The 23,145-nt window shown below is 38.7% G+C and overlaps 2 protein-coding genes across 10 annotated transcripts in view; both read right to left on the reverse strand.

The window, feature by feature from the left end:
• Window positions 1-437, reverse strand: part of LOC137163705 (sucrase-isomaltase, intestinal-like) — a 101,659-nt gene extending 101,222 nt beyond the window's left edge. The window contains exon 1 of the mRNA XM_067563987.1: window positions 397-437. The gene's annotated coding sequence lies outside the window, so the exon portion shown is untranslated. The remainder of the gene's footprint in view (window positions 1-396) is intronic.
• Window positions 438-1,718: 1,281 nt separating this feature from the next.
• Window positions 1,719-23,145, reverse strand: part of KIF21A (kinesin family member 21A) — a 131,192-nt gene continuing 109,765 nt past the window's right edge. For all 9 annotated transcript variants that reach the window (XM_067564423.1, XM_067564421.1, XM_067564427.1 and 6 more), the window contains 7 exons: window positions 20,182-20,318; window positions 13,702-13,882; window positions 11,983-12,147; window positions 10,358-10,475; window positions 7,898-8,068; window positions 6,296-6,495; window positions 1,719-3,013 (listed from right to left, as the gene is read on the reverse strand). In XM_067564423.1, coding sequence (XP_067420524.1) covers window positions 2,920-3,013; window positions 6,296-6,495; window positions 7,898-8,068; window positions 10,358-10,475; window positions 11,983-12,147; window positions 13,702-13,882; window positions 20,182-20,318 — 1,066 coding nt within the window. In that variant the 3' untranslated portion in view covers window positions 1,719-2,919. The remainder of the gene's footprint in view (window positions 3,014-6,295; window positions 6,496-7,897; window positions 8,069-10,357; window positions 10,476-11,982; window positions 12,148-13,701; window positions 13,883-20,181; window positions 20,319-23,145) is intronic.

Raw genomic sequence — 23,145 nt, forward strand, 5'->3', positions numbered from 1 at the left:
CATAAATGAGAGCTATGCTCATCTATCTTGGGGCTTCCTTCCCTCTCTAAGGTTTCAAGAGAGCAAAGCACTTAAGTACATGCCTAACTTTTAGCATGAGTAGCCCCATTGACTTCAGTGTGACTATTCACGTGCACCGAGTTAGACATATGCCTTTTTGGATCAGGATCTAACTGCAGCACTGGACAGACATCCCAGTCCCATTTTATTCCCGTTGCAGCATTCCCTTGCCTGGGATGGTTTCCAAATCTACTCCTGTTTTTAGTTTTCTCCCTCTATTGTGCTCTCCCACAAAGTGCCTGATCTATTCCCCGTGTAGCCACACTGTGTTCACAGATACAATATTCAGCTTTTGAAAGCTTTTTATTGCAGACTAAAAATATAATCTCTACTGACCTGCAAGCAGAACAGCAAAAAACCGAAGACCCTTGATTCTTTTCATGGTTAGACAGGCATAATTAGTGCAACAGGATGTCAGCCTTTTATAGTGCAACACTGTGACAGCTACATGGGCATATCTGTAATTTGAGACACTGCAAATATTTTCCAAACACTGATATCTGGCATAAGAGTAACCAAAAAAATGCCCATCTATGCATGTCAGGTAAGATTTGTCTCCTGGATAAAGATAGAGTCTGTAAACAAGTTGGTAACGAAAAGTAAACTAAACTAAACTAAACTAAAAATTCCTTAAAACTAAAGGGCTGGATGCTTTCCTCTACTCTGCCAAGCAGAATACATCGGAACCTAGGCAGAACCTGTGGGATTTCATGGCTGTGCACCCAGCATATCCTCATCAGCTATCCCACTGAGTGGAAATATTGGTCAGACAGCATGAGTGTGACCCCAGGTAGTCTCCTGGGCCTTACTGTAGTGAATGTGCTCTGCAGATGACACGATAACTGTCTAAATCTCACATCCACCCATCCACACTCCTATCTGGGTACTGGAATTAGAATCCTGACCTTTCAAACTCCAAAACCACAGGTCTCTAGTACAATTTAAGGTACAGATGAACTGCTGCAGCTGACGGTGGTAATACCAGGTGCCTTCTCCTCTCTGTCGATCAGACATTAGAGGGCACACTCTCATACACACACAACTGCCACCTGAGGGTTTTACCATGAGAAGGAGTGATATGGTCCTAAATCTTTTGAGTAGGTTCCCTTCCGGTAGTCAGAATGAGCTCTTAAACTGCCAGTGTAAAGTGATGCTTCCCAACAGCCTGAACATAACTGTTAACTCAAACAATGCTATTACTCTGGAAGTCTCAGAGTAAATTAAGATTAAGTGACAAGATGTCAGAATTTTCATCTGCTTTTCAAATTGATTTAGTGTGCTAGGAAATTCATTTCACTCATATTAACAGAAAACGTCAGTTTTTGTCTGTTTTGTTGTCCTGTTGTGTAGTGTCTAGAATTTATATTGAGAGTTCTCTGGGGCGGGGAATGTCTGCCTTGTTACAAGGCTGCATGCACTGTGCCTTGCAAAATAGGGCCCTGATCTTTGACTGGGTTCCTAGGAGCTATTGCAACACATATAATAAAGGGCAACAAGAACAATGAAGCAGTATAGAAATAGAATCTATGGAATATTTTACTCACTGTTCTATTGCATTAAAAAATAAAACTGCATATTTCATGTGAAATTTTGTCTCAGCAATTGTACTCTAATACATTTTTTATAGGCAGTATGGAGAAAAATGCACAGAGAACTAATTCACATTCACATGTTTATTTAAGCATCACTGACATAAGCTACAATTTACAGGCGGATATATTCTGCCAAATCCCCCCCTTAAAAAAAGCCAAACCCCAAACAAAAACTGTCCAAACATTGTTTTTGAATCTACAGAAACTTTTAAAACTTGCAGAATTTACAAATTAATATTTTGAGCAGCTGGATAAATTATACATCCTCATATCCACACTCTGCAGCATTTTAAAATCCATACAGGCACAAGGTAAGATATTCTCTTTTTTACAATCCATCTATTTACATAGCTTTTTCCAATACAGGTGGTAAGTTCTCACAGTCACTGCCAAGGTTTTCAAAACAGTGTATCTGAAATATTTTTAGCAGCATATAAAATTAGATAAAAATGAAGGACAATTTGCTGTTAAAAGAAAATGTGGGATGATAAAAACAAGTCCATAAGAAAAATAGATTAAGATATATTTCTGTTATGACATTAAAAATACTGTTCATTACAGAATATAGGCAAAGAACTAATAAAACATAATTTAATAGCAATTTAGTTCTAGGCCTGAGCACAGAGTATACACAGCTACACAACTTTGGTCAACAAGAGTTTTTGCTCACATTAACACAAATCATATGGCATTCACTGTTACTTTTTATTCAACTGTATCTGGCTATCACGCTAACAACTTTCTCAGATATTTTATTCAGTCTGCTTTTATAACATCAACCTAGCTAGCCTTTTACAGTCTCAAATCTAGGCCTTGTTTAATTAAAGGCTTAGTAAGGGATGCATCATTCCTACATTATCCCAAGATACCAACCTGATCATCAGAATGTCAGAGAGTCAAGTACAGTAGAATCTTATGTATTCCAGGTTACAGGTTGGAGACTGTCATTAGCACAGATTACTTTCCAGTTTGTTTAAATTACAAGTGATATATATATGCACACAAATCCAGCCATTATATATATAAATATATCAGTGAGACTCAAGCATATTACCAAGAGGCTATTTTTAAATACAGTATACAGGGCAAGTGTTCTAAGGATATCAATTCTAGTAGAATACAACACATATTTACCAGTTAGGTTCAGCTGTATTTTCTAGTTTATTCCAATTGCCAGTGTTTACCCAATAAATGCCCAGCAAAGTGCACTAAGAGTGCACAGCATTTTATCACAGTATTCATTTGTGCCCATCATTTCAATTCATGTTTAATTACTGGCAATATCTTCATTTGCATCTCCAGTATCAGATATGTGTCCATCTAACAGGTTGCGAGCTTTCCAGATCCTCACAGTTCGATCACTGTAAAACATTTATGATATCAAACAGAAAAAGTGAGCAAAAAAGAAAAATAAAGTTTCTGGAAACATTTAGCCTGGCAATTTATTTCTATATATATTATTTGTCCTAGACATTTCTGGATCCTGACATAAGCATGGCCTCAGACCAGCATCAGAGTCAGGTAGGGTTTTTGCTTGTTTGTAAGACTGATGTTTCCTTAACTCAAGTATTTCTTTCAGGGGAATATATTGTTAGTGAAATGAGGCCAATATCACTCTTGAGTAACAGGGTCATTTATCATCTGCATAAGATTCTTAATCTCAAGTGTATATCTCAAGTATACCACCCAACTTTTTCATAGCATGATCCACCTCCTCTTCCATTCAAGTTGTTACTATTATTTGTATTACCATAGTACCTAGGAGTCCCAGTTGTGGACCAGAATTGCATTATGCTAGGTGCTATACAAACACAGCACTTCACACTACACTGCAATCGTAACTACAGAAATTACTAACTTAGCAAAGTAGCATTAAACAGTATTTCCTTTATAGTTAGCAGTCTTTTAATTAAAAAGTAGTAGCTGGAAACTGGAGAAGATCTATTACCATGTAAACAGTCAGATCTCTATGGACCCGAGTCTGAGAACCAATGTACCAAAGTATTCATAAAAGATTAATAAGAGCAGGCTAAATCCTGCCTTTAGAAAAAAACAAAGAGCTTGTAAAAGGTTTGTAGGTTAAGTGAAGGGCTGAACTCCGCTTAAATTGAAGGGAATTAAATGGACTCAGTCTGCAGTGAGCAGAAGTCAGGCTGTTTTAAGAGAAAGTGGAAAGTGCTGGGACATGGGAAGGGGTGAAGGCCTGGAGAAAAACGGAGGAACCACGTGGTGAGAAGGTGCTCACCACAACTGAATGAAGTGATGCTTTGTCTAGGCAGAAGGAAAAAGTAGGATGGGGCACCATTAAGGGTCCCTGCTACATTGGGTTACAAGGGACAGAAAAGGGGGATGGACTTACTTGAGTGTAGTCAAGGGAAACAGGAAGTGATGGTACCAGGGAGGGGGACTGACCTACCAGATGCACCGGGGGAGAGAGAATATTTACACCCCTACATTCCGGAAGGATCTCTTTCAATTACCGATCAGCAGCGCCCACACCACCACCCATGGGATCAGAGGAGAACTGGAATTTATGATCTGCCATGGGCTTGAGCTAGTTGCCTTTTTTCTTTGGGACTGGGAAGGAATTCTTCCATCACTGCCAACTGATGGAGGCCGGATGGATGTTTTGCCTTCCCCACAGCATGTCAGAGACCTGGTGAGGTAGGTAAGGATATTAGATCAAGAGGTCGCAACTTAGTAGGTGGCAGGTATCCAGGGCAGGAACTTGTTACAGAAAGGATACAGCTCCTTGATAAACAGGAGCTGGAAGTGGAGTTAGGGTGAGCCATCTCCTAAGGAAGCTGGAAAAAGGAAGCTGTGACTCCTAACATCTGGTACAACAAGGAGAGATAAGGAGGACTGGAAAAGAGGGAAAGTTAACTGTCATATGAGGGGAGGGCAGGACAGTCAGGTCCCACCAGCGGGTCAGCTGGGACCAGGCTGGGAGAGGAAAGGCCAAAAAATAGCCCTCCCAAATAGATGGAAATAATTAAGGAAAGAATTGTGACCTGTTCTGCATGATTTACTGCCAGGTATTCCCAGATAGGCCAAGTGAATAAAGCTGTGGTCTAATTAAACTATATACATTGCATCTGATCTTTCTTCCTGCATGGTCAGGACAAAAGCACCCATTTAAGGGCCCAAATCCCAGCTAACCTAATGCAGGAAGTTTCAGCCAAAATAAAGAAGTGCTCAGTCCCCCAATTCTGAAATGATATGACATAATCCCTATAGAGGAGACTTGAAAAGCTTTTCAGGATTTTTCCTTTCCCCATGTGCAATACATGTTAAGTAATATATCAATAATATCACTTTTTGAGAAAAATGAAAAGATCTGAATAATGTTAGTAGCCAGATAACCTGTGAAAATGTATTAATATAGATATGAACCTGATGTAAATAATATCAGCTTTATCTATCGCCTATTACTAAACTATTGTTTTTTTTACCTCACAGAGTATCTTATGCATATACACACTTCTTATATTCCCTTCCTTATAAAAGGCTGGAGTCAGCTGCAGGGCTCTGAAACTCATTCCCTCCTTTGACCTGAAATAGCCCAAATTTGGTGACCTTTTGGGCATACTACATGTGACATCTGTCTAAATGGGCTTTTGGAAAAAGCTAAGGGTTTGCTTCCCACAATGACGAAGAAGGGAGTTTCTGTAGGTGTCTGGCTGCCCGAGTTCCTGTTGGAATTATTAACACTGCTAGGATTTTATTGAGTTATTAATGATGTGTGTACCTAGAGCCTTGGAGAGGCAAATATTATTTAAAATTTAAACAAACAAACATACATACATTCAGCAGGTTTATGTAGGATATACATTTCAAAAATGTATATGGCTAACAGTTTCAAACATAAATACATAGAATTAGATATCTATGCCAATATTTAAGCACCTAAGTATAAGTGGCCTGATTTTCATAAATGCAGAGCACTGGCAGCTCCCTATCAATGAGCTGAGGTAGCTATTATTTCTTAAAGTCAGGTGCCTCAATAAATAACATCAAAATTTAACAATTTTGGCCTTGGCAGGCTCTACACTCATCTTAGTTGCTGTCCGCTTGGGCTCTGTTGCAGACTTCTGCATTTTCTCTAGAATTAGATACTTCTCTTGTTCATCATCATGTCTCTGGCATGTTTGGTTTTTCCACCAGAGTAAGGGAATGATTCCATCTCAGTTGCTTCTAACTAAACATGCCTGTCTTTCTATCTCAGGCTCTCAGACAGGGGAGCACAATGGGAAGATCTGACCCTTTGTCACTAATCATCAACATTTCTCTCTTCCGCCTAATAATGCATTACTCAACAGAGTATTCAAATTAAGACAAAGGAGGACAATAAAGAGTTGCCACATTCAGAATTTCTGCTTAGCACATATTGTGCGTGTTAGAATAACCCAAAAAGTCATACTTCTGTCATCTCCTGGTCTATAGGAATTTTCTGATTCTAGCAGTGGATGGCCCAAGATCCTTATAAATATTACAATCTGTAAGCAATTTGGGGCATGGATCTTGTTTTTCTGCTTTTACTGTGAAGTGACTAGCACACTGAGTACTTTACATTAATTTGTATGTGCAGAATTTGAGTTCCATATGAAGAAAGATGCATGGAAAACATAAGAACACAAACTCACTCTGCAGCTGTAAAAATCTGGCTGGAGTTGGTGCAGATAGCATTTATAGGACATTCATGTCCCCGCATCTCTCCTACTGGTGTGAATGTATCCACATTCCAGAGCTTTAGAATACCACCTCTGCAACCACTGAGAAGAACAGAGGAGCCAGGCACCAGTCCAAGAGCACTCACCCAGTCCTTGTGTGCATTAGGAACTTGCTGAAAAACAAATGACACACAAATCATGCTGGCTACACGATTAAGCATAGGGTTAGGCATCAGGAAGTTTTTAGTTCTAATCCCAGTTTCCGAGGTATGGGTAACATCACAATTTCTGTGTGTCAGTTTCTCTGTCAGTAAAACAGGGAGAATGCTTTCCTTAAGCACACGGCTTTTATATAATGAATTATTTGGCATTTGTACATAATTTTGAATGTATGAAATTCTAAGAAATGTATGAAATGCAAGAAATTCCCCCCCCCCCAGCATGCACAGTACTGACTCAGATATCTACCTGCTCAGCCCATACATGTTGAATTTCAAGAGTAGTTAGTTGAAGTTACAGAATAATTGTATATTTGAACATGCAGGTTCTACATTTTATTGATAATCATATAAAATAAATTGTGAAACAGTAGAAAAATATCAGACTAAAGAAAATGACACCAAAAGCTACAAATACGGAAGATGCTTATAAGCTGTATAGAAATAGTTAAGTAACTGTGAAACTGTCTAAATCTCTTCCCCCCTCCCTCATATGTATTATAAATGGATTTGAGGAACACTCATTAAAAACACATTATTTCTTTATTGAGGAGAGACACTGCTGATTCAGAAAGCAAAAAGGCACCCAGAGAGGATGCCAATAGCATTCATTTGGAACCAAGAGCAGTGAACTAATGGCCCAAGTCTGGTCCCATTGACTTCAGTAAGAACAGGATTGGGCCATAATTTCCAACACTATTACATTTTAAAGCAACTTTAGCTGACTCCACTATTCTTCCCCTCTGGAACAGTCAAACCAAAGACAGTCAAGATCAGAGCTAAAACATGCGGTGCACAATGAGAATAAATACAACATTACAAGTTAGGGTGTTTTTATTGCCAGAAACATTATATATGCCATCAGGTTATAAAATTATTGTTAGACTTATTATTTGCAGAGCTCCCAAGTGGCTGAGATGTTAGGTAGAACAAAATATTACTGGCTCCACCAAAAAAACCTCAAAGCGTAAGTAAACTCTGAGATTAAGTGTCCAGGCTCCCCTAATGATCTCAAAACTGGAAGTCCTAAAAATCAGTTTATTTACCTTCTATTCTTGCAATACTTCTCTCTAAAATGTCTTCTATTGTTTTTTATTTTTTTATTATTTTCATTTCTTCCTTTAAAATTCAGTGCAACTGTGTCAATTAAACCAATGTCTTTATATCACATTTGCAAATAAATGCATGACACATTCTATAGCAATATTTGAGGACAAAAAAAAGATGTAATTTAAGGTTAACCATTTTTGAGCTCTGTCATGCAGTTCTGAATTTAACAATTAAACTAGAATACATACTAACAATATAGAGCATAAAACAACAAAATACACATGCTATATGAGAAATTTTACACTACCTGAAGCAGGTCTTTTTGAGCTAAATCCCATTTCTTTATTCCATTATCTCTGGACCCACTAAAAAGGTTGTCTCCAACGATAGTAAGTGCTTCAATCCCATCATAATGAGGTGGCTCAAAATTGTGTGTCGGACTAACAGTTCCAAGAGCCCCTTCAGTTACATCAAACATCTGGAACAAGAATGGCAAAAAATATTCAGGTATACTGCGTTCTCTTGGCAGGCAATTAACAAAATAAATTAAACAAACAAACAAACAAAAAAAAACTCACTTCCACTCTACCATGTAGAGATTGTGATGACATTCAGGGTATGTCTACACTGCAATTAAGTTCAGGTTTAGTAGAACTCAAGTTAGCAGGCTCTGAGTTTGTTAACCTAGGCTAGAGCATTTACACTCATTTGTAATCCCAGGCTAGGAATTGTTGTACCCTGGTAACTCCAGGTTAGGAATTGTTGAACCCTGGGTCCCTAGCTGGGGCTCCAGCATCTACATTGTATTATGCGGGGCTGAGTCCAACCACTCATATCCCAGTCTTAGTGCCCTGCAAAACGTGGCTGCTCTAGCCTTTTGCTCATGGGACAGTATGTGAAAACTTGACTGTGCAGAGGACAAAGAAAGTCAGCCCATGGGATTGTGGAATTCTTTTGGTGGATCCCAGAGCAAGAGTCCAGTGGTGCTGGGTCTAAAATGCAAAGCAAATGGGCTTCAACCATGGGTCCCCCCCACAGTTTGATTCAGGCTCAGACTTTCTACCCTCATAAGGTCTGAGGCCCTTGATCCGAGCTAGCGTGTTTTGTGTGTAGACAGAAGTGGGGGTTTGAATGCTGGGTTTGCACCTGCACAACCTGGGTTTGCACCTGCATCTGCACAATGAATGATTTATTGGGGGAAACTTGGGAAAAATCTGGCTTTTCAATCCTTATAGGCAAGACACAGCATATTGTGGAGCATATAAATTATGTGGCAGAGCCCCACTCAATCAATGTAGCAGAGCTTCACTGAATCCACTGCAAGAAGCAATTATTCAGAAGTGCTAACTGTGAAATCAATGGATAATCTTCTAATTGTATTGTAAAAACTCTAAAAACGTGTCCAAATACATAACCAATGCTCAGTATTTATTTGCTCTGCAGCAGAGGAACATCTCTCCTCTGAGCCATAGTATCTTCACAGATCTGTTAGTCTGAATGCTCAGGGAAAGGGCGTGCAGCAGTATGAAGAGCAGAAAGGCGGAAGCATTGTCTTGTAGCTGAGAAGCAGGTGCATAGCTGTAGGAAGAGGTGGTCACGAGAATGTAATTTCCAGGAAATTTTCTGTAAGTGTTCTGTCCCTTTAAGTATTGATGTCTCCTCTGAGCCTCATATATTTTTCTCCTTCCCAGTGCTCTGAGAACAGGGTCTCAGAATACAGGCTCTTCAAACAACACATGATTAACTCCATTCAAATAATCTGTGTCATGCAACTTAGTTACCCTAATAGTAGTTTACAATTAATAAACTTGACAGTAAGAAAAACGGATTACTTGGCAATATAAAAAATAGCATAAATTAATTAAAGGTTTAGGTTTTGGTTTTGTTTTTTTTTGAAAACTGTCATTATGAATGGCATTCAATTAGAAATTCATGGAACAGCTGCATCTGGCACAGAAAGACATGTAAAACTAATTTTATCTAGAGATTATATTCACTTAAGTGGTATATTTTGTTCTTAGTACTTTAAAACACAACAAGTCATTGAAATAAATTAAGTTTACATCCCATATCTTAAAATCTTTCTTCAAGAGTATAGCTAAATCTTTCCCGTTTAATTAAATCGGAATTACCTGCTGGCCTTTTTCCAACTTGACATAGTACAGTCCAAATATAATGACATGAAAAAAAGCTATTTGGTAGCAAAGTCAGGCACTCAAATTAGGAAATGCTAGAATTAAGGTTGCCTGCATAACCTTAATTCTGCCTGTGTGTGAGTATGCATAAGAAGAAAGTATTAAATTACATGACCACTTGCTATTTTTCCCTCAGGATCTCTGCATCATTCAGTGCATCACGAAGAGAGCTCCTGATATAATCTCTGTACACCAGTTCAATATTTTGTGTATATCTATTATGTCACCTCTTATTCATCTTCGCTCTTTTCTTTTGGCCCTAATATTTGAATTTCTCTTGATATGGAAGGCTTTCCATGAGTCTAAAAATTGCTGTTGCCCTTCATTAGACTGTGTTTCTGCTATATAATTTTTGATATGGGGCCATTGTTAGATGGAAAGTGCTATAAAAGTGGTAAGTATTATTAAAGAAATATCAGTATACATTACATGATGTCACATCTGGGCTGTCACTTTTGGGATGTTGGGAGAGGAAGATGGAAAATGGAAGTCACACCAATCCTAAACCCTCTCTCTATTGGTGAAGTGAAGACACAATAAAAGGAGAAAATGTTAATACTAAGATGTATTACCTTTATATAGTGATCCTTTGAGCCAGTGATGATAAGATCTTGTCCATTAGAAATGCGATCTACAGTAAGGCACATGACTGGGCCTAGATGACCAGTTAACTTTCCTGTAGATTGGAATCTTTAAAAATAAGAAAAGAAGTAACTGCGGGGTGGAGGGTAATCTGATGGAGAATCATCTTAATTTTTACCAACTTTAAACCTGGAGGTAGAGAGTATGCAGCTCCACTTTCAAAAATGTGTGACCCTTTGTAGATTTGTGGGGTTTATTACTTCCATTGGATATACTGAAAAATGTGATCTGTTTATATAGATTTATAGTACAGAGTTTCCGGCCAAATGGATGTTCTCCTGCCCTTTTGGTCTTTTCTTCACAGGTTTTCCAGATGTCTTCTCCACCTTCCCACCTCCACAACACACACAATTTACCCAATAAGCAACCTTAGTCACGGTATATGTAAATAAATGCATGCTTAACTTGTCTGGAAATCTAGTTTTACGTCAGATAATTCCAACTGTAGGCAATTATCTCCACTCTAGCTAGTCTCTGCATTCTGACTAGTTCCGAGTGTCTGTATTCTGATTTGCATAACCAATGTCTGGTTATTTTCATTACCATATATTAGATAAATCCATCTGCTCTTATGGATGATAGCCACTTGTAGTCCGAATGCAGGCATTAGCTAAATCATTTTTCAGTAACTATGTTAAATATGCAAATCTCTGTACCCTGGTGGGCTACTATAATAATGATTCTTCTTTCCAGTGCAGTCGTAATGCATAGGCCTGATCCTGCAGATTCTCCCTAGCAGGCAAAGTGCTTGCTATGGCTCTTATCCTACAATGAGCTCGACGCAGAGCACCATTCACTTAAAGAAGGCACTAGCTGCACATAACTCATTGCAGGATTGGGGCATGGGTGAGTATTCGGGTAGAAAGGTTTTGCAATATCAGTTTATGTGTTTGTTCTGAGCTGTGTTTCAGAACTGAACTGGAGTTTTGTTGGGGGCTGGGATTATCTCACTGCAAACACAATGACCATTATTCTGAGGGGAAGGCCTTGCTGACCTGGGGGGTAGTGGGGAGGAGAGATGTAAGGAAGGCAGGAAGTGAGTCTAAAGGTTTTGAAATCCATTTGCACAATCTCACAGCCCCATTTGCTTTGCTTCTATGGTTTCCTCTCCACTATCATGTAAATTTTAGTTGGCTGACCAGTAGGGGAGGTAGGGATTGGGAGCTGGGTAAAGGAGATAAGAAAGGAGACAGAAAATGAAGGAAAGCAGGAAAAATTACTGGGGAATTAAGAAAGGCCAACAAACAAGGCTTTATACTTTTTATTTAAAATTCACTTTTCAACCCTGTTTTTATTCTTTTCCACTCATTAAAAAAGTCAATATTTAATTCAAAGATTCAGCATACTAGTTATTAAATAATAAGTTCAGGGCATCTCCTATTAAGTCAGTAATAACCACGCTGTGGGCTAATTAATCCCTTGGACTTTGACTTAAAAGCTTGTTCAGACAAGACATGGATATTGCCCCATGAACAGGAAGCACCCTGGTGCTCTCTTTGTCATGTGTGCTGGTAAATATCTAGAGAATATTCTCTTCTTCAGTTAAGCTATGTACCTTTTGAGGTCCCACATCCTCACTGCATTTCCAGAAGCTGCATAGAGGAAAGTGCCTGTTGGATTTAGTGCAATTTGGTTGATCTGGTTCTCTCCAGCAGGAATAGTTACAGTTCTGTTAGCGCTTCCAGAACAAACATCACCCGACATAACCTGTCCTGAAGACCTGAATATTACCAAAAACAGACAGTTACCTTACATTTTGTTTAAAAATAAGCACGCTGATTTGAATGTAGAAGAACTACAGACCAATTCTGAACACTGAATAATATAAGTAAATCCACAAACAGTCCATACATAGATTTTAAAAATGTGAAGTTTCCACATATTATATATAAATATTTACTTAATCTTCAACCATAAAGAAAGCCTGGCACCAACAAGCTATGCATTTGTACGACATTGACCTGTGACTGCAATCTCAAACTAGGCAGGGTCAGTCTGGTAAGTACTTGGATGGGAGAATTTCAGGAAAAACCCAGGTGCTGATTATTCAGGAGGTAGTATGCCTCTCTCTAACACATGCTGATTGTCTCCTGTTGATTCATCCCTAGCACAATAGTAGGGTCCATTGTGCTATCAGAAATGTCAACTTCCTGATAAATTAAGTAGTAAGATCCCGGGACATATTTTTCTGAGAGAGATGTTAACCTTGAGATTCTGGCCAAATTCCAGCTTAGGTAACTACATTCTGCTCACCTACATTTCACTGTTTCAATTGCATAAGTTGCTTTCTCTTCCTAAAAACTGTTGTGCATTTGTGCTGACATAAAATGACTGCCGTGTTGCATACTGGAGGTGGTTGCAGTGGAGTGGTGAATAAAGTTATACCTGTACATGAACACATAGAACTGTACTTATAGACAACAGCAACAAAAGGACTTGTGTCCTCATTTACCTTAACCCTGTAGTGATACTATAAGACAGGTCTCAGATCAAAACATGCAGAGCTCCTATCAACTTGATAGAAACTGCAGTTCTTGGTAGCTGACTCCTCTGCTCTTCCCACAAGCAACCAACCCATTCCTACTCCTCTCCCAAACCCACCCCAAGCTCTCTCCCCTGTACTCATAACATCCCCTTCTTGGCTGCTGCAACACCTCTATTTCAATATCCCCACTAGCCAGCACTAAAATGAAATGTTAAGTAAGATCCTGGCATTTTTAAATTCACTTAGAGCTAATATTTGAAGGGAACCTCTTTTCTGGCTTTTGAATGCTAGTGTTTTTAAACCAGCCTGAATAAAGAACACTCATCTTTAAATACAAGAATGTAAGATAAGGTACAGATGGAATTACGGTAGGTTAAAATTCGAAGGAACCCCATTAGAAAACCCCCTTCTGTATATTTAAAACTGAATAGAACTATCATGTAAAAACTCAGCTCACTCAACCAAGACCAAAATGCATTGCAGGGCTGATAAACTGATGCTAGAGGCAAAGCTGTTTTTTCTTCGTGGAATATAGAAAAAAAAAATCTCCCAATACTTTCCTTTTACCCAGAGACTGTGGGTCTCTCCCTAAAAGCCCAGGTTTAAAGTCAATGGGAGTCTGTTCAGGGAGTGTGAGAACTTATATTAGTTTCTTTGCAGCCCCATAATATTCTGTACTTAAAGCACGATCTTTAATCTTAATAAGAGAAGGTGTAATCTAATCTAATGCGATTTTATTTAAAATTAAGAACCATGCAGCTCTTTGCATTTGAGAGTTAAGTCACTTACGTCAATGTCCGAATGCACTTGGCAGAATCTCGGATGTCCCACACCTTAATATAAGACGTTGAAATTGTGAAGACCAGACTGGTATAGTTGCAATATTTTACAGATACAACATTGTTAGGATGACTTCCAAGAGACATAATCTCTTGTCCAGTTACCAGATTCCATACTTTACAAGTGCGATCTAAAACACACACAGAAGAAGAGAGAAAACGTGTATATTTCTCCATATAAAAAATGTATATTTATATTTATATACCACCCTCTCTAGCATTTTAGGTTCATCAAAAATGACTGAATTCAATACGTCCCAACAACCACATGTGGACATCACCCTTCCCCTGTAGCAAAACTACACCCCAATTTATAATAAAATATGTTCCTTCTTAACATACCAGCTCCCAAGAGCATTTCACACCCCAGTGTACAACAGTCCCACAATCAATCCCTAGTCAGTCTCTCCACAGGGAAAATGTGCAAAGACAGGTGGAAGTTCCAGAATGTCCCGAAGGTCACCAATTTCAGGCTATGGAAGATCCTCACCAAGAACACACTGCAGCAGGGGGCTGAAATCTTGAGAACCACAGCTGACCCTGACTGGCAAGTTAACATGTGAAGAGAAAGGCCTTCTTTCTGGAAGTCAGGTACCAAACTATTCAGGGCTTCTGGCACCTCTGAAAACCCCAGTATAAGTGGGTAAGATGCCCAATTCCAGTTTCAATGGGATTTGAGTACTTAAGGCCTTGTCTACACACAAAATATGTACTGCTTTATCTGCTCTGGTATAGTTAAAATGGTACTGCCCTCTAGGGTGGACAGTTGTACCAGTATAGCTTATTTCTGTTTGAGAAGAATAAGTTATACTAGTATGAGCACATTTTTACCAGTATAACTGCATTCACGCTGGGGGTTGTAGCAGCATAACTAACAATGAAAAAAATAAACATATCCCTAATGATGTGATTGTACTAGCGCAAGAAGTGTGGACAGACCAGGACACTCTTCAGATGCATTCAAAATCCCAGCTTTAAAGGCCAAAACCTATACCTTCAACTGAATTCAAGAAATTAGCAGACAGTGCAGCTTCTGGAACACTGACAATGTACTCTAAGTAGGCCACTGTCTTCTACCTTAGCTGCAATTTCCAAAGGGTTTCAAACACATTTTAAGTAAATAAACGTCTGCCATTTTGCAGCTTTATCTGTTTTTCCCTACTAATATTTACCTTTCTTAAATAAATTCTTTTTCACATATAAAAAACTAACAAAAGCAAAAGAAAATATTTACCCCTCCTGCAATTGTGCTTCTTAATTCCAAACATTTAGGATGTTTTGAAAACGTAAGGACACATTAAAATAACTTTTGTCACATAACTACTAAAATTGAAATCTCACTGCAATTCAACTGAGCAAAAATATTTGTAGTCATATTAGCATTTGTAATCTTATTAGTGAAAATATATACAAATACAACAAAAGGCAGCAGACAGAGGATAAATCACTAATGAATGTGCAAAAGTTAGCAGAGCACATCACCTGTAAACTTGCAAAAACAAGAACATGAATATAAATATAATATAAATAATAAATATAAAATAATATAAATTTCCTACAAATATAAATGGGAAAATATAAACAAAATAAAATTAGAAAATATTGGCAGCATTTGACTTCTACTAGCTTTTCAGGCATCAAGGATATAACTTGATATTAATGAGAACAGTCAGTGACGGTATGTGCCACCAACAGAAATAATCAGAGTAGGTTTCACCAGGTTACTTGAATATGATCTACAGGAGGACCAATACTCAGATGGTGTTTTCTAGAAATGAATATAAAGGTAAACAGGAGGCACTGAAATCTTGGTATTTATTATTTAATAAAGAGGGGAGTTTTTCCCATCACTAAGCTATACTTCACGCCCTGCACCTACTCCAACTCACTTGGGCCCCATCCTAGAAGGAGAACCATTTGGGCTGTCAATGGGGCTCTGAGTGGGAACAGGGATCCATACATGTCATTCTCCATTCAAGTTAGAGGCCTTAAAATGTCTGCTACATTTCTGGCTGCATGGATAATATAGCTGTAGAATTTTTGTACTATTAGCTGCTAGAGATATTCAGGAAAAGATCCAGAAAGAACAAACATGGAGTAAATGGGAAAGAAATGTCTTTCTAAATTAATTTGTGTATCTGTGACCCAAATCAAGCAATTAGGATGGAGAGTCCTTAAGATGGATAAAAGAGCCTCTGTCTAAACACTCTTTCTAGCAGCTTGAAGAGAGAGTGTTATCTCTTGTAGGCTCCAATACTGCAAACATTTCTGCACATGTTAATCTCTAAGCACTTGTGTACCCTCGCTGAAGTCAATGTAACTGCTCACACAGATAAATTGTTTGCAGGGTCAGGGCTCTAGTTTTTCTGGTATGTTATTATAGTCAAAGGATAACTTTAATCGATTTCTTTACATGAGTATGAAGACCACCAAGTGGACATACACTTCCAAGTCATGGGCCACCCACTTCTGGGCAGATTCTTATGCACATTCCACTCCTGTGCATCTAAGCTATATTTTCTTTTGTTACACTAGTTGGATTGCCTGATAGGTTCTGGGCATGTGTGTTTTGTAGGAGTAGTTTAAAAGAAAAGTTTCTATAATATCTATCGGATATATAAACTGTTATTCTTGAAGAGAGTCAGGTCAAACTTGACCCAAAATACAGTGAGGTTTTTAGCCCCCTTTAAATAATTGGGGGGAGGAAAATACCCATAGAAACATTTCTATGTTTTTTTCTTTAATAGAATGCATTTTAAAAATAAAAATATCCCTGCTATATTTGAAACCCAAATATTGCAGCAGCAAGCTAGTGCATAAGTTGAAAGTGAAATTGTGCAGTAAAACTGATTAATATGGTTTTCAACATCCAGGCTGGAAAAAATGGAACAGTACAGTTAAGAGTAACTGAGATATTAAAAATTATTTGTTTTAATAACATGGGATTATTTGTAACAGATGAATGTATTTTAAAATACATTATTTTTAATCTGACAGTGGCAGTTTAAGTGTTAAAAAGAGAACCCAAAATGCCTCAGGTGCCAGGTTATGAAACTAGTAGAGAGCTGATCTGCATGGTATTTTTCGAAACTGGGAAAGGGGATAGTGGTCAAAGCTTAAGACTGGAATTCAGAAGAACAGGTTACTCACTTTGTGCAAAAACTGTGGTTGTTAGAGATGTGAGTTCCTATGAATGTGCCACTTCAGATGCTCACATGCCTTGTGCCCTTGATCAGAGATTTTCCATTATCAATGAACATTCGGCCTGCACACATGCCCTATGCCTCCTTGGTTTGGATATTGAGGCTATATGGGGAGCACAAGCAAATGACTCTTAGTTCCTTCTCCGCCCAAATGTTCCCTAAGGAACAGTCCAAAGCAGAAGGGAAGGTGGGCAGGTAGTGGAGCACCCATAGAGACGCACACCTCGAAGAACCGCCTTTACTGCACAAGGTAATCTCTTGTTTGATGAGTACCCCTCTGGGTGTCCACTTCAGGTGACTTCCAAGTAGTATTCCCAAATGGAGGAGAGAACTTTGGAATAGTCAAAACTGAATACCAAGAGCCACAATGGACTTGAGAGCATGGATCAGGGTGTAATGTTTCAAACACATATTTATTGAAGTCCATGTACTCCCCCTCTATATTTCAGACACTGATACATTCTTCAGTAATGCTGTAGATGTTTCCTGAAATCTGGTTGAATGCACTATCACCTTTGTAGGGGGAAAGAATGAATGTCCACAGCCTCATAACAAGTGATTACATCCAGGTATCAATCTCGATAGTCTCTGAGTAGAGATCGAGGACCTCAGGGATCTATCCATGAAGGAAATGAAGAGTCTAGATGATTTCCTAAATTGCCTGGTCCTATCTAAGTAGAAAGTCAATGCCCTTCTAACATCCAAGGTATGTAAGCAGGATTCTTGTAATGTAGAGAAATATGTGGCTATGGGAAAAACACCTATGTATGAATGGATTAAGGTGGAACTGCTATAGAATCTTAGGTAAGAATTGAGAGTGTGGATGTAACGAGACCTGGTCCTTACGGGGATCTGCCATCAAGTCTCCAATCTCCCTGATTCTATGGGTGGAAGTGGAGAGTCCTGCAGTACCAGAGGAAAGTAGTCCAGAGATCAGGGTTTCAGTACCAAAAGACACTCGGTACCCATAAGGACAGGGACTCCAGTTCATCCGTAATTGAGAAGTCCTTAGTGTACCTGAACTCCTTTGGTACCAAAATAGGGTATCAGTACCAACACAGTAGCTGAGACCTTGATTGCTGAAGCAGACGGTACTGCCGACGGTGGGCATACCAAAATCAATGCCGATGATGTCCAGTGCAGTTGCCTGCTCGTGCCGAGGGTGCTGCCTGTGAGGGTACTGACAGCTGGGCTGAATGTGTAGGTATGAACAGCGGGCTGAATTTGAAAGTGCCCGTCCCAAGTTTTTATGCTTATTCTCATTGCTGGTAGACAATACCAAGGCCCTAATGGAGCAGTGTCTCCATCATGCTCTGGGCTTTTAAGGCCCTGCTGGTACTAGAGGAAGAGTCCTTTGACTCAATGGTACCAAGTTGAGAGATCATGGTTTTGAAGACGGTAGATCTCATCAGGGACCTGGACTTTTTTGTAGCTGACTCCTTAAGGTGAGAATCCATGCCCTCCTTTTGGGAGCCTTTCTTGAAACCTCCAAAGTTCTCCATTTCTTAGGGGAAGAGCAACAAGACGCTGGATCTGTCCAGACACACATGTACAGTGTGGGGTAGGGTCTCTTGATCTGACTCAGGAGCTGGCCAAAGGGAGCATTCTGTCATTAGCAATCTGAGTTCAATCTCCCTATGTTTCCTTGCCCTGGACTTGAGGGCCAGGCAGAAGCTCCATTTCTGAAAAACGTGGGACTCCCCCAAGCAACAGACACCCTTAGACTGGCCATTGTTCACCGGTATAGCCTCTCAGAAGGAGAGAGAAAATTAGAAACCTGACAAGCCAGACATGCCCTGCCAGTAAAAAACTGTCTCGCCAAAGGGAAACAGAGGAGAAAAAAAATCCTCTCACTAACTATAACTATACTAACAGCTAACTATAAAAACTGTTTTAACATTATAAAAATATTAGAAAGCCAAGGCATGCTCAAGGCAGACACACTAGGGCTCGGTCTCATACACTCCTATATAGGATGGGTATTCAGCATGAGGAGGCATAGGGCACATGTGGGCCAAATGGATAGTCCTAACTCTAAATCTCTGATCAAGGGCTTGAGAGGCGCATGCACACCTGAAGTGGAGCACCCCTAGGGACACTACTCAAAGAAGATCAGGTTTCTATTCCTATCGCTGCCACACAGACTTCTTGTGAGACATGAGGAAGTCACAGCTTCTGTACACCTTAGTTTCTCTAGTTATAAAACATGGATAATATATTTATCTACCTCACAGGTATATTGAGAGGATGATTAATGTTTTTGTAAGGCTTTTTGAAATTCTTGGATGAAAGTCAATGTACAATAAGAGTAAAATACTAAAGTAAAATTATTAATCCACTCATCTGAGGCCTATTTAATAAGATGATTTGGCTCAATGAAAAAAAATTCATGGGACAATATCTATAAATCTAGGTAATACCACTATGTATGAATCACTGCAAAGTAACTTATTTAATTTGATTTGAACTTAGTTCTCAGTCTTGACAATGAGATTTAGGCTGCTAAGTACCTAAATTACTTTTGAAAATGGGTCCTTAGATGCTTCTGAAAATTTTACCCATCCTTCTCAGCTCAACTGTTAATTTACTCAGCGACAACATAGTTTTGACTTGAGTATTTGTTTTTCCCTTAAAGTCTTTAATGTTCATTTGTGCAGCAATGTATTAATGTACAGTAACTCATACTTAATGTTATGACTCAAGTCATCTTCTATCTTACAATTTCATGCCTTGTGCTTGGCCCCCTCAGGTATCTGAGCACTGATTCATCATTGCCTTTTTGCATTCCTCAGAAAGCTGTTCATTACCCTCAGTATTTTTCTGTCCAGAATCTCTCTCCTTTTCCACTTGTTAGTTTGTAATTGCACTGAAAAGGGAGTTTAGCCTAAGTATTCAATGTTACTTCAAGAGAGGTATATCGGAATTAACTAACATTTTGGGTAGAGGCTATTACATGGCACTGTGAATAGCACGTATTCATATCCTACTCTGATGAACAAGTTTTTATTTTTAAGATTTTGGAGATTAATTTTCCAATTAAAATGAACTCACAGATGGAATACATGAGGAATACATGATGAACAAAACATTAATCAAATCAAGCTTATTATTCTCTAAAAATGGATCCCTCACAGCATTTGACCCCCAAATCTTGCAATAAGAAATTTCAAAATATTGATATTTCAAAGCAGTTTCAGCACACAACAAATACGTGAAGTCTCTCCAACCTTTAGATCCAGTGAACAGAAGATCATCAGTAGAATCAACACAAAGCACAGCCTTAGTATGCCCTTCAGCTGTATGGGTACACTGAAGTGGTGAATTTCTGATACCTTTTGAAGCAGGGAATGGGTTGATTATGCCCCTAAAGAAAAAATGAAATATGAGTTAGCTATGGCAATGTAAATCCTTTTTCCACACCTCTCTGTGATCCAGTGTTTTATTTTTCCCCGCATTATTTCCAGTAGCCTTACAAATAAAAATTAAGTTGCAGGTATGTAGGGAAATATGTTAATTTAATTTACTTACATATTTTGCAATAGAACAATTGAATTTGTCTTCTGTAGAATCTGCATTTATTTTTACTATTAACCTTTATGAAGTGTTAGTGTTGGGCTATCAATTAAATGAAACCATATATAATTCAAAAGAAGTGATATCTGATACTCCAGCACAGGAGAGAGAGAGTGGTTGGGGCATAAGAGAGCTATTTACAGCTGTCTGATACTGAGGGATGCCCCAGCATGATTTAGAGCTGCATTTAGGCTGCCCAAATATGTGCCACTGAGGCAGGGTCCTTACTGCACCCTATATGATTGAAGGACTGGATTAACAGAGTTCCACCATGCTGGGAAAGAGAAACTGGGCTGTGGCAGATGCCTCACCAGGAGTTCCCTACACCAGGGCATTCTCTGCTCGGTATATGTATCTAGATTACCTGAGTAGCACAAAGAGGTTGTAACCCAGCCTGAGAATCTGGCCTGAGTTATTCTATCATTAAATGATTAATAGCTACCTAAACCCTCAGTCCTGCAACCGCATGTCCTTGCTGAACCCCAATAACTTCAACTGGGCTCTGTGACAGTGCTAGGGTCTGCCCACACACATGCAGCTGCAGTATCAGGTCATACCACCTTACTTTTTTGGGGGGTTAAATGCACAACCATGAGAAAAAGGAATTTCCACATTGTAATAGAGCCACATCATGCCATATAGAGTCCAATATCCAGAAGCCAAATGTGCCAGATGCTTTAGAGGATAGCATAAAATTCCACAATGCTCTTCATTAAGCAACAGTCTGCCATGAGTAGAAACTTCTTACTGACCCCAGCTGGTGGGGAGTTTATGTACTACAGCCTTTTTAATTGTATCATGTCACATCAAAGTGGAGGCTATTTTTATTCATATAAATTCTTATTCATGTCCAATTCATGTCTAATATTTTACTAATATACTTGCTTCAGTCATCTCTTATGACCCCATTACGTAAAAAGGTATTTCCCTTTATCTGTTTTAAATTTGCAGAATTATAATTTCATAGAATGTTCTCTAGGTCATATAATAAAGAATCATAGAAAGGTAGGCCTGGTAGGAGCCTTGAGAAGTCATCAAGTCCAGACTCTTGTGCTATGGCAGGACCAAGTAAATCTAGACCATCCCTAACACCTCTTTTTAAAAGCTTGCAAAGATGTGGATTCCACAGCTTCCCTTAGAAGCCTATTCAAGATCTTAACTACCTTTATAGTCAAAAAGCTTTTCCTAATATGTAACTTAAATCTCCCTTGTTGCACAGTAAGCCCATTACTTCTTGTTCTGCCTTTAGTGGACATGGAGAACAATTCATCACAGTCCTCCTCATAACAATCCTTTACATATTTTGAAGTCCCTCCTCAATCTTCTTTCCTCAAGACTAAACATGCCCAGTTTTGTTTGTTTGTTTTGTGAACTTTCCTCATAGGTCTGGTTCTCTAAATCTTTTATTGTTTTGGTTGCTGTCCTCTGGACTCTCTCCAACTTATCCACATCTTTTCTAAAGTGTGGTGCCCAGAACCGAACACAGTACTCCAGTTCAGAGCTCACCTCATATTTATTGATTCCCTCCCAACTACTAGGCCAGTAATCCTATGAAATTAGGTTGATTTGGCATGATTTGTTCTTGACAAATCCATGTTGGCTATTCCTGACATTCCTATTATCCTCCAAGTAATTACAAATTGATTGCTTAATAATTTGTTCCAGTATCTTTCCAGGTGTAGAAGTAAGGGTGATTGGTTTATAAGAAGTTCTCTTTGTTCTCCTTTTTAAAGATAGGTATTATTTTTGCCCTTATAGCAAAAGGTAAATAGATGTGACCAACTGAACTTCTCTGTGGCTTTCAGTATGTTACATACATCTAACTCTTCTGCTTTCCAAACTAAACAGACCCAATGTTTTAGAAGCAGCATGATTCAGCAGATGATACCACTGTCAGAGCCAGGAGACCCATGATGTACTCCTACCTCTGCTTCTGACTTTTAACCTTAGGCAATTCATCCAACAACTTTGCGACTCAGGGCCATTTACCCACCTTTGCAACAGTGCTTTTAGATCTAAGAATGAAAAATGCTGTAAATGCTATTACTATCATTATATCATGATTAGCCTTTTTACTGCCTTTCTCTGGATAGGCTGTTTTTCCACAGAGTAGCCACATTACAAGTCACAGCTGTTTCTTCTCAGAACCACTGTTCCATGTTTCTGGATCAAACAAGTGTGGAAGTGTGTTGAGTTATAACAGTCTTTCATCTCTTAATCAATTTTGAGTATTGGCAGTAAGACAGTAGAAACCATTGACTAACATGCACTGGAATGTAACTTTTACCTAATAAGCTAAAACCTGAAAAAAAGTTTGTCACTGATTACTTTTTTTAAAGACATGCTCGGCAAAAAAAAAAAAACCAAAAAAAACAATAAAACCTAAAAAAAAGTTTCTCTCTTTTTTTTTTTTTTTTTTTTTTTAAAAATGGGGGGAAAAAATCAGACCAAAAAGACATGCTGGACAAAATAAATCAAATATTTAAATTTTTTGCAAAAAAGGAATAAATTAAACAGTGCACAGCATACATGTATTGTGGGAGCTATCAAGAAAGAGCATGCAGTAAAAATGAGATTACCTAATAACTGGAATAAAGCATTAAAGAACATCAACAAGA

This window comes from Emydura macquarii, unplaced genomic scaffold (assembly GCF_026122565.2).
Source record: "Emydura macquarii macquarii isolate MOO-44397 ecotype Brisbane River unplaced genomic scaffold, CSIRO-AGI_Emac_v2 contig_2636, whole genome shotgun sequence".
Taxonomy (NCBI): domain Eukaryota; kingdom Metazoa; phylum Chordata; order Testudines; family Chelidae; genus Emydura; species Emydura macquarii.